At 35.9% G+C, this 17,745-nt stretch overlaps 1 protein-coding gene across 2 annotated transcripts in view; it reads left to right on the top strand.

Moving 5' to 3' along the window:
- The window catches only part of TRIP11 (thyroid hormone receptor interactor 11), a 34,078-nt gene extending 17,081 nt beyond the window's left edge, over positions 1-16,997 (top strand). Inside the window, exons 11-20 of one of the 2 annotated variants that reach the window (XM_027673602.1) lie at positions 1,333-1,473; positions 1,685-1,878; positions 2,815-2,978; positions 3,312-3,415; positions 3,654-3,753; positions 8,091-8,172; positions 8,670-8,784; positions 9,337-9,459; positions 10,704-10,851; positions 12,404-16,997. In XM_027673602.1, the coding sequence (XP_027529403.1) occupies positions 1,333-1,473; positions 1,685-1,878; positions 2,815-2,978; positions 3,312-3,415; positions 3,654-3,753; positions 8,091-8,172; positions 8,670-8,784; positions 9,337-9,459; positions 10,704-10,851; positions 12,404-12,612 (1,380 nt within the window). In that variant the 3' untranslated portion in view covers positions 12,613-16,997. Of the gene's footprint in view, positions 1-1,332; positions 1,474-1,684; positions 1,879-2,814; positions 2,979-3,311; positions 3,416-3,653; positions 3,754-8,090; positions 8,173-8,669; positions 8,785-9,336; positions 9,460-10,703; positions 10,852-12,377 lie in introns of both variants that reach the window. The other variant, XM_027673612.1, reaches the window with a different exon arrangement.
- Positions 16,998-17,745: the final 748 nt, after the last annotated feature.

Genomic DNA, 17,745 nt, shown 5'->3' with positions numbered 1-17,745 from the left:
TTTAAAGAAGTTTGACTTAGGACAGATGTTTAGCTCCATTTGCTCATGGCAAAGGCTTCTTAGGAAATACTGTAAAATTGTGATGAAAAGGTTTATTGTCTCAAAAGTGCAGTTAAATTGTGAAAAATAGCTTTGAGACTTCTTATGTTCAACAGTCTTGCCCATATAAAATACGCTAATATTTTACAAATTGACAGTGTTACTATTTTGGGGTTTTTTATTCTAACTCATGAAAATGTGCAGTGTCTGGCTGGGTTCTTTGTGTTGCATGTCATTGGCCTGCACCCTTCCACTCTCCGGTGAAAAGGCTTCTGGTTTCAGTAGCGTGGAACGTTTGTCTGCACATTTTTATTGCACAAATCGGAGAAGTTCCTGTTACACACTTTGTGTTTGCCATGCAGAACCAGGAAAAGTAATAGTCAAGTAGTTTTGTGTTTTGTGTGTCTGCATGTGTCAAAAGATAGCGTGACATAAAAAGAAGATTTGCCTGAAAGTTCATGGTTCTACTGCAAGAAGAATTTTACTATATTTAGTTTGACTAATAAAAGCTAATAATTGAAGTGCTTAAGTATGAGTAATAAAACCAAAGATTGGTTTACTTCTGTCCAACATACTCGATAAAAATAACTGCTTTCAAAGCAATATATGAAACCAAGTGAAGGAGCAGGCTGAAAAGAAAAGTTTTGAATAACTGAAATTCATTCACATGTACATGTGAATTCTGTAACTGACATAGTCACACTTCTTTATATGCTAGTGTAAACTTGTAGGAAATTTTTTTATTCATGGAAAGTTGACACATGAAAATGTGATGGACATTACTGTGATTCATTGAAGGCTAATCTTTGGAAGTGAGGTCACCTTATGGTTTGTTTTCAAAGATTTCTTTGTGTGTTTAGTCTTCTTAAGTTCAGACAAGTTAACTTACCTAGGATTTACTAGTGCGTGGCCTAAGAAATGAGTATCACAGTTAACAGATTCCAGACACTGGGGGGAAAAGTGAAATTTTCAAGTATCAGGTGTCTGAGACACTTTGTACATAATATATGTCCCTTAATTTAAGAGAGCTGGTATCTGTTCACAGCAGTCAGTTAAGGCAATGCCCTGTATAGTGTCTCCTAGCAACAGCTTTTACTTTGTCATGTAACATGTGAATGAAATAACTTCAAAATAATATTTTTCCTGAATGTTTTTCTGTGTTGTAAGGCCATAGATGTCCTGCCCTTTTCCTTGTTAGATCGGTAGCGTCTTTACACTCTTCAGAGCAAAGATGATGTCTCTTTTGGTAAAACTGTTGGCCATGTTTGAAATGTTTGTTTGTGTCTTCAACAGGGCAAGACAGGAGAATTGAATCAGCTGTTAAATGAAGTTAAGTCAATGCAGGAAAAGGCTGTTACTTTTCAGCAAGAGAGAGACCAAGTCATGGTAGCACTCAAACAGAAGCAAATGGAGAGCAGTGCCCTGCAGAGTGAGGTACATCACTAAATAATTTACGGTTGCAAGAAATAAAGAGTAAGAAATTCCATCTGTGGTATTTTCTGCATTATTTTTAGTAGCACTCACTAGTTAAAAGGTGTTAAAATCGATAACACACGTCCATTGAAGCACATTGCATGTGTATGTTTGCTTACATTATTTTTATGGAAAGTGATAGTACAGGCAACTTAAGGTGTGTTGTACACAGGTGCAGCATCTGCATGAGAAAGAGCAGCGCCTGAATCAGGAGCTGGAGAGGTTACGAAATCACCTTTTAGAAATGGAAGATTCCTACACGAGAGAAGCTTTGGCTGCAGAAGACAGAGAGGTCAAGCTAAGAAAGAAGGTTTTGATTTTGGAGGAAAAACTCGTCTCCTCATCTACTGCGGTGGAAAATGCCAGGTAGCCTTTTAAATATCCTAGTTAGCTAGACTGATGGCTCTGTTTGGCCAAATTGCCATTCCACAACATTCTAAGCACTTGAGAAAATAAAACTCTCATCTGGGAGGCTAGAGCCAGTCATGTGTTCTTGTTTATTTGCCATAAACATGTTTTTCAGCCAGGACAATGAAACACCAAGTATTTAAATTACTCAATGCTTATCTTTACTGCTTTATTATTTTATTTAAACAAATGTTGGCTACTTTAGGCAAAAGAATTCTTTTTTCATGTTATTACAGTTGTCGAAATGAAAAAGTTTTTTTAATTAAAAAATATGTATGTAGCTGCAGTCTTTTTTTTTCTTTAAGTGTCAAAGATGGATTCTGCTCTTAACTTTCTCAGTAAAGAGATTTCTGAGTTGAGCAGAATTCATTGCGAAAAATTGTGGAGAAAGTGGAAGTATTGGGAGATGGTTTTGTGAAATCAGTATTACTTAATTCTTCATAAATTTTTCAAATACCTTTTAAGAAATACTGCCTATTTCCAACCTGATATGCCACTCTCTAAAAAGACTGGCATAGGAGGGGATCAGGTTCATAATATTTCTGCATGATGGAAAGGTAAATGAGATGTTCCGTTGTTAGTATGGAGCAACATCTACAGATACTTTTTTTCTTTTCCTAATGCATTTCAAACAAAAGCAGTTGTTTGGGTGTGGGGTTTTTTTGATTGTCACAATCTTATTGACAGACTTACCAAAAAAACCCCCAATCTAACAACAGATTTTAAGTAGGTTTTTTGTTCATTTGTTTTTAAAGAGGGATCAGGGAAAAAATGCCTTCAATTTTAGAAGTTGAGCTGAAAAATTCATGCGGAGCTGTTTCTGCTGGGATTTAATTTCCTCTGTGATAACTTCTATTGTTGCCTTCCTAAATAATGTATTTTATTTTCATTAAGTCATCAGGCTAACCTGCAAGTTGAATCTTTGCAAGAGCAGTTAAACCTGGTTACCAAGCAGAGAGATGAAACTGTGATGCAGCTGACCATCTCCCAGGACCAAGTGAAGCAGTATGCACTGTCTCTGGCCAACCTGCAGATGGTACTAGAGCAGTTTCAACAGGGTAAGGTTTGTCAAGAAATAGCAAAGATTGCAACAAGCATTTTCCATCTGGGATAGTTAACATATTTTGATGCTTTTGCAACAGTAGTTCCCTGGTTTCCTCTTGGTAGCCTGAATTTCAGAATCTGTTGTCTTTTAAAAAACTTATAAAAACAATTCTGGCCCTGTGAAAGCTGATGATCAGTATCCCATTTATAAAATGTTAATTCCACCTCTACCTTATGAACACCAGATATGATAATGCTGAGGTTTTGCAAATTGCATATCCTAAAAAGAGTTAAATGTTGTTAATTAAGGGGTTTTTTTGTTTCATTTTGTATTTTTAACCCTTTAGAAGAAAAAGCTATGTATTCAGCAGAGCTGGAGAGACACCAAAAACAGAGTGCAGAATGGAAGAAAAAAGCAGAAAACCTAGAAGAAAAAGTTGTATCACTGCAGGTGGGTTGAATAATGAAACTGAACCCTAAGAAACTGAATGCTAGGTCTTGACTGAACAAGCTAAGTACCATTCCTCTGCTGACCATCCATTTTCAGAAGATGTTTACAATCCAGTTATTCAAAAGAACAAGTGATTGAAGTCTCTGCATGTGTTACGTTTGATGTGTGTTGTATTAATGTCATTGTGATGGTGATCTCTCTTGCTTCTCTTTTTGTCCCTTTCTTACCCTCTATTTAGGAAAGTTTAGAAGAGGCAAATGCTGCCCTGGATGCAGCATCCAGGCTTACTGAGCAGCTTGATATCAAAGAGGAGCAGATTGAAGAGCTTAAGAAAGAAGGTAACTACATTTATTTATTTCTGCTTAAAACGTTTCAGGCAGCTGAGGAGACAATATAGTATTCCTAGAAACTTACCAAAATTCATATACTATGAGGAAAAGAGTAATTCTTTGCCACATTTTGAGGACTTCCTTGTTTATAAAGCAGATATGAAAAAGTATGTTTACCTTCTGTTAGGGATCTTTCTCAAAAGAAAGCCTGTAAATACCAAACCCCTTGATTTAGCTCTGTTAGTGTGTTTTTTACAAGTCTGTGGAATACCAAATGTTGTCAGATCTTCCAAAGTAGTTAACTACCATATTTGACATAGACATAGGAATACAGTGAGATAAAGAGTGTGCAATTGGTAAGAGAGGGAACAGCTCTTGCACAGATGTGACTGTCATCTCAGCTGGATGCAGTGGTAACTCTTGCTCTGAACATATACAACTAATTATTGCTATTCATTTTTAAATTATAATTAGTCTTACTCTTGAAATAAGTGATGTTTTCTTGAAGCTTATAATCAGATGGTTGGTGTGAAATATCACTTGGAAGTCTTCTCCAGCAAGAACCCTACAAAAACATATGACTTTTTCACTACATATTTGAATGTGTACTTACTTAAATTTAATTTAGTGTCTAAGTGCAATCTGGCATCCAAGTGGACATCATAGGAGTGCTCCCCGAGTTCAAATTAAATTTCAAGCTACTACATGAATGTACAACTACTGATTATTTTTTAATTGACTGATCTGTCTATCTGTCTCACTGCAGACATTTACAGCAAAAATTCATAGACACTCTGGATTGAAATTAACTTTGGAATAGGCAAATATGGCACTCTTAAATGGGAAGCTCTTCATTACTGTTTAATTTTGATTGCAAACCCTTGCACATAAAAGCAGGAGAGGTTTGAACTCAGAGAGAAAACTAAACCTCAGTATTTTATCAAACTGTGTTGTATTGCCAAGCAATTTACTTGATAAAAAAATTTAAAACGAGATTGTTGCATAAAGGAAACAGCACTTTATTGTTGTTGTAGAATAAATCATAATTTTTATGGGAAAAAAAAGACACCACTTCATTTTCTCTATTTACACAAGAAAACATATAATGTCTTATTGAAAATTGGCCAAATACATTCCCAGACACAGTTTTGTTGGCCAAATCTTTTGAAGGATTTCTTTATGGATTCTTTTGGCAGGAGAAGTGATTTTAGTGGAAAAGTATAAGATGTACCAGATGCAGTTTTCTGGATTGCCATAAATGGTTAACAAATTATTGGAGACTGTTGTAAATGTCTGGTTTACAGCAGTCCATACTGAATTTTGGCTCAGGTCTTTTTTGTTACTAAGGCTTTTCATATACCCAAAGTACGTGTTTAAGTCCTTTTTAGCTGTAAGATTCTATTTTAGTAGGAAATGTTTCATTTAAGAAATACATTTAATGATAGAGTTGCATAGTCACTGTGGATGGAATATAGCTATGTAGTGGTCCTTAAAAGTTGACCCTCTTTCATATAAATCTTTTTGACAGGAAAAAATAAAAAACAGCAGTAACATTTCATTTAAACTATTAATACTTTCATTTTAAAATTCATCACGTGAATAAAACTTGAAAAAGCAACACACTATGGTCTTGCTTTGTAGAGAAATAGCAACAGTGTAAGATTTAATTGAAATTCGTTTTCAAATGCTCTTTGTTTATCTATTTGTGGCATTAGTAGTTTAACTTTTTTTATTCCCTTTTACTCTATGGAGATCGAAATAATTCAGCTTCTATGTATGCTCCTGCAACTCATATCATTCTATAATTATATTATCAATGTTTTCCTTCAATTATTTGGGTCCTATTTAAGCATATTTACAAAGTAGCATAATTTTAAGTAAATTTAAACCGTGAAACCACGGATTAACTCTCCTGTGCCTCACCCTGGTATTTTGAGAAAGGAGTGCTGAAGAGCAGTGACACTATTGGAATGGATTTCAATGCATATGGATGTGGTTGTTACAAGATAATATTGTTATAAAATATATTTTTTTTTGGTTTTTAACTTGCTTTGAATAAGGAGCTTACTCTGTGTGTTCCCAGCACGACACTGATTAGTTCATTCTATTCTATACTGTACAAAATTCATATTTGTGAAGTCAAATGTTTGTGTAAAGATGTGGAGTATTTGAACAGGGCATATTAGGTTGTATCCATTTCACAGCTTGGCTCTTTGATGTGTATAAATACAAAATCTCAATGTGGATTCTCATGGAATTATTGGTGTTAATTGAGAACCATGTTCTGTCAACATAGTTGTGGCATGCACTTACTAATGATTGAAAGTTGTGGAAACGAGAGTGGAATGTTTTTCCTGCATCCCAGATGATTTGAAGGGTGTAAAAATTCATAAAAGTCACTTTTCTTACAAAGATGTGGAGGCTTTTTAGAAATTAACTACAAGATAGATAAAAGTATCTTTTGTTGTTGTTTTTAATTAAGTAATTTTAATTAACATGAGCCCAAGAAGTATTAAAATAGTAGGAAAATTAAATTGATCAGCAGTTTTCCCATTTGGATTTGGATATAAGCATTCAGTCTTATTGGAAAAAAAGTTGATCATGTCAGCTTATACAAATGTAGGATAGAGTTGGTCTTCACATGGACAGTCCATGTTATATTTGTCAAGCTTTTGTGTGTGAATAAGGCTTACTTGTACTTTTATTAGGAAAACAGTGTCTTCAGAGGTAGTATCTTGCCAAACCCTTGTTTGGTGAGAAATTACATTTTTGCTGTCTTGAGGTGAAGCCATTTGGAGTTTATCTTCTAAGAATTCTTTGTACCTTGTATGTAATTATTTGCTTTCTTGTCTGAGAACTTGTGTCATGGTTTGAGACTGCCAATTAAATCCTTCATTTGAAGATTTAAGGGAGATAAGTTTTTCTAGCAAATTACTCTGGGTTTTGTACAAACTGTGCAAACTTGAACAACAGATACTTCTACCCAGTTTCTAATATATCTGCATTTTTATAAAGAGAAAATCTTTTGTCTTGTTTCCTTTACAGTCAGAATGCTGTAAAATATTTATGGCAAATAAAACTTTTAGGAGAATTTTTTTCTTTATTATGAGCTTTACTTTTATGAGCTTCGTGGGAAGTCCAGAAGAAGCCTGAGTTACTGACACAATATGATTGGGGTAATTGGGTGTATTTGAGTTAACAAGTAATTTATGTTAGTGGAGTTGTAGAATTGTAGAGAAGTTGATGCTGTGAAATTGTTGGGCAACAGTGAATATAACGATATCATGCCATGGCTCCTTTTAAAGAAATGGGTTATTACATTTGTATCTCCCTTATTAAAGACTCTGATGCATGAGGCTCAAGTGTGTAGACAGTAGACAGGTCCTTAATAGAGGACAGGAGTTTCAGAAAGCTGAAAAATTACAGCACTGATGAATGCAGAATCTAAACTTCTCTCTTACTCTGCTAATAGTTCCTGTTTCATGTTTCTGATGAGGAAAAATAGAGTGTTTGTCTAGGCTAGGAAGGTCATTATCAGTGTTGTGATATCTAAATGAACAGATTTCATTGCAGCCACTACAGAACAGCATCAGAACTTAGATTCAGCATTGAAAAGGAGACCGAAAATGCATGCAGTGACTCCTAGCATGCTCCTAGACAAGTTCACATTCATTAATGTTTAATACTGGCCTATTCACTCTGTTTGCAGGCCGTGATGCCTGACTAAAGTGTTTGCCATTTTCCTCTCAGTTGTCTTTGGTTCATGGTAACTTGGCATTTCATCTCTCCCATTTTTAACTAAGTGTCTTTGTTCCCAGAAGTGTGGGTAATCTTGCATATATCTGCCTTGCTTGCCAATATGCTGAATGGTGAAGCACAGCGCTGGTTCTGGGGTGCATTAGTGTGTCCCAGCATGCTGTTTTCAGAGCTTGCATCAGTAACAGGAGTGGGAAAGGTCCTAACAGAAGAGACCCACAAGTTGCTGATGTTGCTCTGCTAGCCAGTTGCCCAAGAGTTTCTTTCCAGTTCCATATTTTTTACATAGAACAGAGCAGTTCATCAGATCTTCTGCAATGGGTTTAGTTTCTGTGTGTTGCTGTACTTTAGCATTATCATTCCCAAAATTTTAGCTTATGGTTTCAAATAATAATGACTTACTAAGTCGACGCTTTTTATTAAAAAAAAATCAAATCGATTTTATGGTTTTGCTTTCTGTTTAAAAGCACCATAACAAGATTAGCATAAAAGCACCATAACAATTTTATTACAGAAGTGTAGTGCTATTGGTAAATTTCACAACAGTGTTTCAAAGTTTGAATTTTTGTTTATTTGCTGTGACGTAACAGGTGAGATCAGAAAAGAAATGCTAGAAGATGTACAAAATAAACTAATGAACCTTATGAACAGCACAGAAGGAAAAGTGGACAAGTAAGTCTTTAATGAAAGATTTGCTATAAGTTTTTGGGTTTTATTCCTCTGAATGTACAGATATGTTACTAATACAGTTGAAAGAGTAGTGCAGAACTGGACTTTTGTATGTGATCTTATAATTATACTGTCATTATTTTGACATTTTTCAATTGCTTGGTGGTTGTAAATAGTCATTTGCTCTCCTGAATCAAGATCTTAGAATAAACATTTTCCCTGGTACAGAAGTACATCAAAGCTTGCTCATGTACCGTTTGGTCTCACCTCACTGCCTACAGTATTGCTGAATACTGTCCAAGTTGACACGTACTGTGTAAGAAGTGTGATAACTTGTGGGAGGAGGAAGTGGGTGAGGTACTTTTTTAGTTCTTTGTATTTGATTTGTTTATTTGGATTATTACAAATTAAGCAAAAGTATGAAGAATAAATGCATCAATATTATGGTATCAGCTGTTACATGACAGGAGATTGTATAACAGGCTTCCTTTGTTCTGCAGGCTCCTGATGAGAAATCTCTTTATTGGACACTTTCATACTCCAAAAAATAAACGTCTTGAAGTGTTAAGGTTAATGGGAAGTATCTTGGGAATAAAAAAGGAAGAACTCGATCAGGTAATACTTTGCAGAAAACCAGGCTTCCTTATTTCTTTGTAGTATCCTTACCTGAAAATAGAATTACTTGCTGCTAAACTAAATGTGACTGTCCCTGCACTTCTTGGGGGGGAAGTATTTTTTTTTGGTTTCTTATCTCATGTTTTTTCATGTGGGACATGCTGATCTTAATGGAATCTTTTGATAACATCATTTTAATAGAGTAGATCTCATTTTGATGAGGAATGCTAATGCAGAAAGGGAGGGGTTTAACTTTTGTGCTGGTACGTACAATAGCTGTAATATATCAGTTACAGAAAATTAAGCCAGTTATATATGTACCAGTAGTTATTGTGAAGAATGTGAGGCTTATAATTTTAAATAAAGATCCAGGTTTTTATACTGCCAGTCTTTGGGAGGCAGAGAATGTAGTTTTGACAGTTATTTTAGTTTTTATGTATCTGTAGGATTCTCACATAGTGTTATTGAATAAGTATAACGAGCTGCACTTCTTTTACCTACTGCTTTATATTTTTTGTTTCCTAACTTTGTTTTTTTAAAATACTTTTCTAGTTATTATCTGAAGAACAAAGAGGAGTTACGAGATGGGTGACTGGCTGGCTTGGTGGAGGAGCTGGGTCAAAGAGTGTTCCCACTACACCTTTGAGGCCAACTCAGCAGAACATTTTTAATAGTGTAAGAATTAATTGTGCATTCTTTTTGATTGGAAAAATGGGGCAGTTGCATATTAATGCTGATGTTTGGTTCGTCAGTGTATTGAGCTTAATTTACTGATGCTGCTGTATCTTGCATTATTTGTTTTGTGCAGCTGCTTTGGCAAAAGGTTTTTTCCTGAACGAAGTAAATATGTAGACATTGCAAATCTTTACAATACTAAGTCTTGGGCTAATGGAGAAAACAATTACTGTTCCACTGGTTCCTGTGATCACTGACTCCTTACAGTATGGACTTTATCTTGGAAACTTAACAGTACTGGAACTTAAATACATGTTGAGTCTGGAATTCTGCAATACTCAACAGTATAGAAGACATTGTATTTTGATGACTGTGTTCCCATATGTCCTTTAAATTTAATTTGAAAAGCTTTTTCAGCTGCTGCAGCTAGTGCCTCTTGCTTACAGCATATAAAGTTGATATTTTAAGTTTTCAAATACAGTAAAGCAACAGATCTCATAGCATAATCCATGGGAGCATTTTATGAAACTTTCCATTTTGCAGACCAATAAATAATGCACTGTGGGATTGGGGTTTTTGGATTAACTTCAGTTTTTTGCTCAATTGAGCTAGGAATGTTAAGAATTGATTGCTGTAAATCATCTTGAAGTGTAGGGATTGGTTTTTGCCCTGTAAAATAGTGCAGGCATGTAGGCTGCCAGAGGACTGTGGTCTGATTAACTATAGATATAAAAGAGGAAAATTGGTGCTTTTTTACATATAGTACAGGCTTTACTAAGTAAAATTTTATCTTGCGATGCTACTGACACCTTAATCATTCCATGCTTCCTTTATTCAAGAGTCTCTGTGAAATAAAGCATGCAATGGGCTTTAAGAGAAGTGTTTGGACTTTATGTGTTTCTGGATAAGTGACTGGTTGTGCAAAGAAAATGGAAATACTGTGATGTCAGTAGCAGTGTGGATTTCTTGAAACAATTGGCTTAAATCAATAATGGAACCATGGTGGAAATATATATATTACCTTTAGAGTTTATCAGTTTTACATAAATCCCACTTAGTGAACAAACTGTGTATTTTGAAAATAAATTTCATTGTCACTCAGTAAGGATTACTTAGTACTAAGTACCAGTACAAAATTGATTGGAGGTTGTTGACAGCTTTTTAGTTCATGAATGTATGTATTTTTGACTTAGTGCTTTTCACCAGAGCATCAGTGAAATATAGTAACCAGTAGCTTCTTGCAGTCTTTTTCAGAATTGTTCGTGAAATTCCTTGAAACTGAATCTCGCCCAGGCCTTCCCCCGCCCAAGCTCTCTGTTCATGATATGAAACCTTTAGGACCAGCAGGAACTGGTAAAACTAGCAATACTCCATCCAAGAGTCAAATGCAAGGTAACATTGGAATCTTTTCACAGAATTTAAATAACTAAAGGTAGAATTTTCAAGGGGATTTTAATGATTCTGTGCTTCCTCCCTTGTGAAATATGAATTTGATTTATTCTCCCACAACCATTTCCTACTTTCTCTTTTTTTTTTCAATTCTTTTCCCATCTCTCCTTCCCACTGCTTCTATACCCCACTTTCTAAAATCTCAATACAGAAGATTAGAGGGACCAAATTGTCTTTGATATGAAAAGGCTTTAACGGCACCTGTCAGAGCCAAACAGATGCTGTGCAGACAACTTTGTATGGTGTGTCAGTGAACCCACTCCTGATTTCCAGCATCCCTGTTTGATCAGCTTTGTGTCGAAGCGAGTGAAGAATGCAAGTAATACAACCTTGTAGTGTCTCTCTTTTTTGTAAAACCTGGTTGTTCAGAGAGGACCGAAATAAAATCAGTTAAGTGTATGGCCTTGTATGATATCTCTGTAAGCTGTGCCAGAGTGTTGACTTTGAGTTTCCTAAGGCAGAGAACACGTAGGCTTATATTATGCATGCTAGTGCACTTCTGTGTAAGTAATTTAAGATCCCCATCTTCAGTTTAACTAGTCCAGTTTGTAGTTAATTGTTTTACATGCATTTAAGACTTCATCTTAATATAGGCCTGCTGATTTGCAGAAGCTTGTTTTGTTTGAAACTTTCTACTGTAAACTTGAATGAAAAAAAAAAACCAAACAAACCCCTACATATATATATCTACAGACAGAGATGCTAAAAAATCCTCTTTCAAGTCACCTAAAGTAGTTGGATGTTACAAAGTGTAAATGTCTACTCCAAAATACCAGTTTATCTTTGAAAGCTGTAGTTATTTATTTAAATAAACCTAAATTAAGTTTGATTTTATAAATTCTTTTTTTATTGTAATATAGCAGTAATATAATAGGTGAAGTATCTGTTTTACTTGGCAAAAAAAAAACTTCCTTGTGTGGAACCAATAAATTGTGACTCACTGTCTATGATGTTTATGTGTGGGGGTTTTCTTGGGGCTGACCCTGGGTAAGCTGTGCCAGTGCACCATGTGGTGGGAAACCTACCTGTGCACTGTATTGTAGTGCATGTGCAGGGGCCCTGTGCCTTTACATAGTGCTGGAGCCAGCGTGACAGATACTTCATGTCTGACACTGCATATGAGAAGTGAACTACAAAGGGTGTTCATGTTGCCTGTCAGAGATATGTGGATTTTTTTATTTTTTTTTTTTTGGGTAGCCTGAGGTGTTTTGGAATTTCAGTGGTGGACTCGGCAGTGCTGGGTTAACAGCTGGACTTGATCTTAAGGGTCTTGTCCAACCTAAACGATTCTATGGTTCTATGAGAGAAGACAGGGAGATTGAAAGTCTTTGAGAGTGTTTGCAGTCCACAGCAAGGAGATTTTCAAGGACTGTCATGTTGCAAAAGTGATAGGCAATTTTAGAACTTTCTGTGAACAAATACTGTAAAATTGGGTAGATTCTAACAAAGTACTTTCATTGTTAGTTTAGTTTTTTTGTTGTTTTTTACATTCCAGATTCTGCAGTCTCGGCAGTGGGCAGAAGACCAGATGCAAATCCATTTTTAGCACCTCGATCTGCAGCCGTGCCTCTCATAACACCAGCTAGTACTTCTGGACATCTGCTTATGAAACCTATTTCTGATGCATTGCCTACTTTTACACCACTGCCAGTGTCCCCTGATGCCAGTGCTGGTGCTGTATTAAAGGACCTTCTAAAACAATAGATGATCTTGTATCAGTATGATGATAGTAGCACTTTAAGGAAAATGAGAACACTATGCTGTATATAATTTATCACAATGAGGCCTTCTGTAAAAAGTCATGTACTTGATTGCAATTGTACCTTGCTTTTCTTTTAATTGCAAATTTGTCAGTGCTTGGAAATTCTAATGGTGGTATGAATAACTGCCTTCTCTATAGTAGGCATTCATTTTGGGCATGGGTTAAATATTTAACTGAGAAAAATCTGTCTTGTTGCTAGATTGTCACAAGACGGATTTTTAAACCTTTGTTATGTTGAGTTGTTTCAGTTATGCATAGACAGCATTAACCCTTTGCTGTTGATATCTGTTTTACCATTGAAACAATCTGCTACTGGCAGTGAGCGTTCAAGAACCAGAATTGAAAACAAAAATATGTAAAACACCTCCTTCAGCAGAAATTGATCTGAGGTGTTCAATTAATGACACAAACTTCAAACAATAAGATGGTGAACATGTAGGGATTGATCACTGAGCAGCTGCAGTCTTCCCACACGTGATTTATGGTATTTACTTAATGTACATTAGGACAGGTATCTCTTATTTACAGGTCTGATTGCATTTGGGGGCAATTTGAGGCACATCAGCGTCTTTGCACAATGATTTTATATATCCCCCCAGAATAATAGCTGTTTTCAGCAGTCAAACCCATCAGCACCAAGGAGTTAACTGTGGAAATGAGGGCTTCATGAGATACGCATGTGATGAGGAGTGGGTGATTTAGCAAAAGATAGTTCACATATATAAAGTCACTGTACTCCAGTGGTCCAAGGTGTATATATGAGAGACTTTTTATGTCACAAGACTTTGTAGATTCCAGTATAGGCTTAAAGCTTGAACACATGTATAGAATTAAAAGGGAAGAAGATGCTTGCCTGTCTCAAATGTGTAAATAGGTCTTTGTAAGACCAAGGCCAAAGGCAATTATTCTGTAAATTTTGCTGTGATAACTTGTACACTTTGGCAGGTGAAGAGTGAAGTTACATACTAACAGATAAAAGTCACCTTCATAGTGAGTCTGAGATAAAACATCTTCAGTTTAAAATGTGTAATTTCTAAATCTTTTATATACCATTCCTTGTTAGTCAGTGTTAAGATAACTGTTGTGGAAGTTCTATATTAGAACTGTCAATCTTCTTCATTTTCATTTAAGATCTTGCGTTAAATTGTTGTAAGAGTTATATTTAAATAAAACTAATTACTGAAACTTGTACAGAATCAACAAAATGCAAGAAATCTTTGCATTTATTTATATAGAGGTCAAATAGTGAATTCCTTCTGTTGCCTTGAAACCTAGCAAAGTTTTTTTTAATTATTGTATTTAAGAGCTGTTTGAGTCCCTTTTCTCTGGTATAGTAATGTTTCATGGAAGACTTACGCAGATTTTTAAGTGGATTGACCATACTGGATTTTGATTTTTAAATTTTTTACTCCATTATGGACAGTTTGGCAGTTTGATTTCCAAAAGGGTAGCAGCCACACATTTACCAAAGTAAATTCTGCATTATGTAATAAATGTAATGAGAATTTAAAATTACCTCAGCTGAGAGCATTGCAATTGAGTACTTCAAATGTACATCTTTGTTTAAACTGGGCTGGCATAGGTACCTTTTTTTTCCTGTAGCAATTTTAAAAGTGAAATCAGATGGCTTCTGTGCAATCTCTCTTGTTGTTGTAGTCATGTCTGTTTAATGATATATAGCTGCTTCACAATAAAATTGCCTTTTGGTGAGCCAAAGCAGAAGGAAATGTTTAGTTTTTAAAAATTATGTGACTTACATGTTATAAATTAGAAATGGAGTCATGCTGCTCACTATTCTCTGGGTATACTAACTAAGCAGTTCTTTTTTTGCTCAATTTTTTTTCTTTTAACTGCAGAGAGCCTAATGTGTACACATTTCTCTTTCAGGAAGCTTTATAAATGCCAATAAAGAAAACATAGTAAGACCATTTGTTTCTGCATGCTGTAAATCCCTTCCATTTATACAAGAAGCTATGAGTTTGGAGAGGGAAATCTAATGCTAAGCAAAGTACAGAAGAAATTCAGAGTTCCTCATAAGCTTCTTCAGGGAGAAGAAAATCCTCTACAGGAGATACACAAGAGGCTTCAGTCCTCAAGTCCTAGGAGGTGAGGTCTGTTGAACTGCGGAGGAAATCCCCAGGGCTTAGAGGTTTCTGTTCTAAGGCTTATTCTGCAGTTACATTGGTGGAGTTTGTTGCTTTGTTAGAAATCAGCTGGCCTCTGTGTTCTAGGCAGTACTTCTTTCTTAAAATGTTTCACAGACCATTATAAACCTTCAAGCTTTGTTTTGATTGAAAGATTAGTGGATATATTTTTTCCTCTAATTTTTCTTTTGTGCTTACTTTGTGCTTGATAACTGTTCTGTATATATTTGCTTTACCGGTTTCCCACATGTACATATGTGACTCATATAGTCTGTCCTGTTAATTGTGTGGGCCTTTCACACAGCAGCACAAGGAAAACATTATCTGGAATTTATGAGCAAGGTGCAGTAGTTGAAGATTTTTGTTATTCTCTTTCCTATTGCTTTTGCAAGGGGAAGAAAAAGTGTCTGGTCCTCCTAGTTTTGGTCTAACAAGCTGTCAGTTATCTTTAGTGGTAAGGTAACAGAATTCTAGTGCAGGGATTCATTTTGCAAACTTGATATAAGGGAGGAAAATGAGGGTTAGGATTTTCTGTTCTTCTCTTTAGACTTCCTTTTTTTTTGCTGTTCTTTGCTTATCCTGCATTATGTGCAAAGAGAAGGAAGTAACTGGTTGGTCTAATTGTTACTGTAGAAGAATGTACAGCGTGTGGTTTGGGGGTTTATGGTTTTTTATTTTGTTTTTAATTAAACTCTGCTGCATTAAACCAGTTAGTCACAGTGATATAATGTAATACATTATAGTGACCAGTGGACAAATAACACTTTTTTACCTAATGCCGCTCTCCAGCCTGCATTTTATTATTGTTTCTTATTTTTATGCTTGACCCATTTTCCATAAATAGTTAATAGTAAGGCAGGCGACTTGGACTATGCATAGGAGTGACTGATGGCTAAGTGGAAGAGACCGAATGGAAGATTATTGCCTTGTAAGTATTTCACAGTATCACATACCTCATGAAAGCTTTTCAGTTAATTAATATCTTCTTACTTATGGTTTTGATGGTTTTATTGCCATATTATCATATGAAAGTTCAAGAATAATTTTCTCAACTCAAAACACAAGGCTGCAGCTTTGTTTTCAAAAATAGAAGCTGTGGCTTGAGCTTATCCTTATCTAAGATCATGGAGAAAGAATCCTTCACATCCTTGTGTTTTGATTTCTACTGGGAGACACAATTTGGCCATTTTCTGAAGTGACTGACAGACTTTGGATCATATTGCACAGAGCTAGTCTTCCTCAAACCATCAATCTGCTATCAAATTAGAACTATTGCCCTTTGAATTATGTAGAAATGAGGGTATTAATGTATCTTTTTTTTTCCTATGATCCTAAAACCTGTACAATCTTGGATTGTGGTTCTAATGCCCAGGCAGCTGGAATATACCCAGGAAGGAAACTTGTGTGTACACAGAAGTCCTTAGTCTTCTGTGTTCAGCTTCTAGTTCAGTGTATTTTCATGGAATCAGAATGGTTTAAGTTGGAAGAGACCTTTAAAGATCATCTTGTTCCGACCTTCTGCCAGGGGCAGGGAAACCTTCTACCAGACCAGGGTGCCAAAGTCCTATCCAACTCAGCCTTGAATACTTCGAGGGATGGGGCAGCCACAGCTTCTCTGGGCGGTCTGTTCCGATGTCTCACTACCCTCACAGGCAAAAATTTATTTCTAATATCTAACCTAACCCTACCCTGTTTTAGTTTAGAGCCATTACCCCTTGTCCTATCACTGTGATATCCAGTTTTGCTTTGGCAAGACCCAGCTGATCTTGGGGCTTACAGTCTCTGCTCTGAAGGAACATCTGTGGAATATATTCCCGAATAGTCTTGGGTATTTTTGTGGTTCATTGGCAAGTACATGCAGAGTCAGTGAATACAGAGGAGTTGATGTTTCACTAAGACATGAAAACGACTCAAACTGTCAAGTGGGACAGCACACAGGAGTGAAACCCTGCTATAATGTTCATACAGGGCATGTATTTGAGTAGATCAATCACGTGTGTATTTTAGGGACTGTATGGTTATTGTGTGAGTTAAACTTCAACCTAATCTACTGAAACACAGAGATAGTGCTCACTTCCTGCGAGGGAGAAGATGAAATATATTTGCCAGCATTCACACTCCTTTACTGAACTCTAACTAAAATGTGCATCTGACAGCAGAAAATTTGAAGGGTTTTTTTCCCCCCCAAAAAAAGGTGTTCTTTGCCACCAAGTCTAGAAAATGTCTTTCTGAATGTACTTTGCCATTTGTGAGAATCCTGACAAAATAAAAAATTCCTAAAATTGTTTAGTGTGTGCAAAGTCAGGATTGTCTTCCTGTAACAGCAGTAATTAAATAAATAAAATACTGTATGTCTTGCATCAAAAGCTCCTCAGCTTTGCTTTTGTCAGTACATTTGCCCCTGCTGAAGTGCGTGAGACAGGCTGTGGTCTTCTTCTTATCCCCAGAGAAATACATCTACATACTCAATATTCACTTTTTAACAGCCCTGACTATGCCTCAGGCTCTGAGAAGACCATTCTTGTTACTGAGGAGGCAGGGCTGCAGTTTAGTCTTGGTGCTTCATATGGCTGCTGATATTGTCAGCAGCAGAGAGTTTTGCATGTGTACCAGATGGGAATTGTATTAAAGAATGACTGAAAGCAATTGTGTGCAGTGTTTGACAGGGAACGCACTAGAAATCATATTTCACCATAGCTCAATCTAGTTTTTAATACTTGAAATTAACCATTTGCTTTAATGAGGGAACCATTTAAAAAATAACAATCTGTGGGAAAAGTGGAAAAATATATGAGTCATGGTCAACTATATTAGAGGTTTTTGGCAATGATTGACAGAGTTCAGAATCCCTGTCACATGTGGCATTGCAGCTGACAGACTACAGATCAATAGTATCAAGGAAACAAACTATTTATACCTATTTTTTGTGTT

Source organism: Neopelma chrysocephalum, unplaced genomic scaffold (genome assembly GCF_003984885.1).
Source record: "Neopelma chrysocephalum unplaced genomic scaffold, ASM398488v2 Primary Assembly neopelma1_24, whole genome shotgun sequence".
NCBI lineage: Eukaryota > Metazoa > Chordata > Aves > Passeriformes > Pipridae > Neopelma > Neopelma chrysocephalum.
This window is presented reverse-complemented; position numbering and strand designations above follow the sequence as displayed.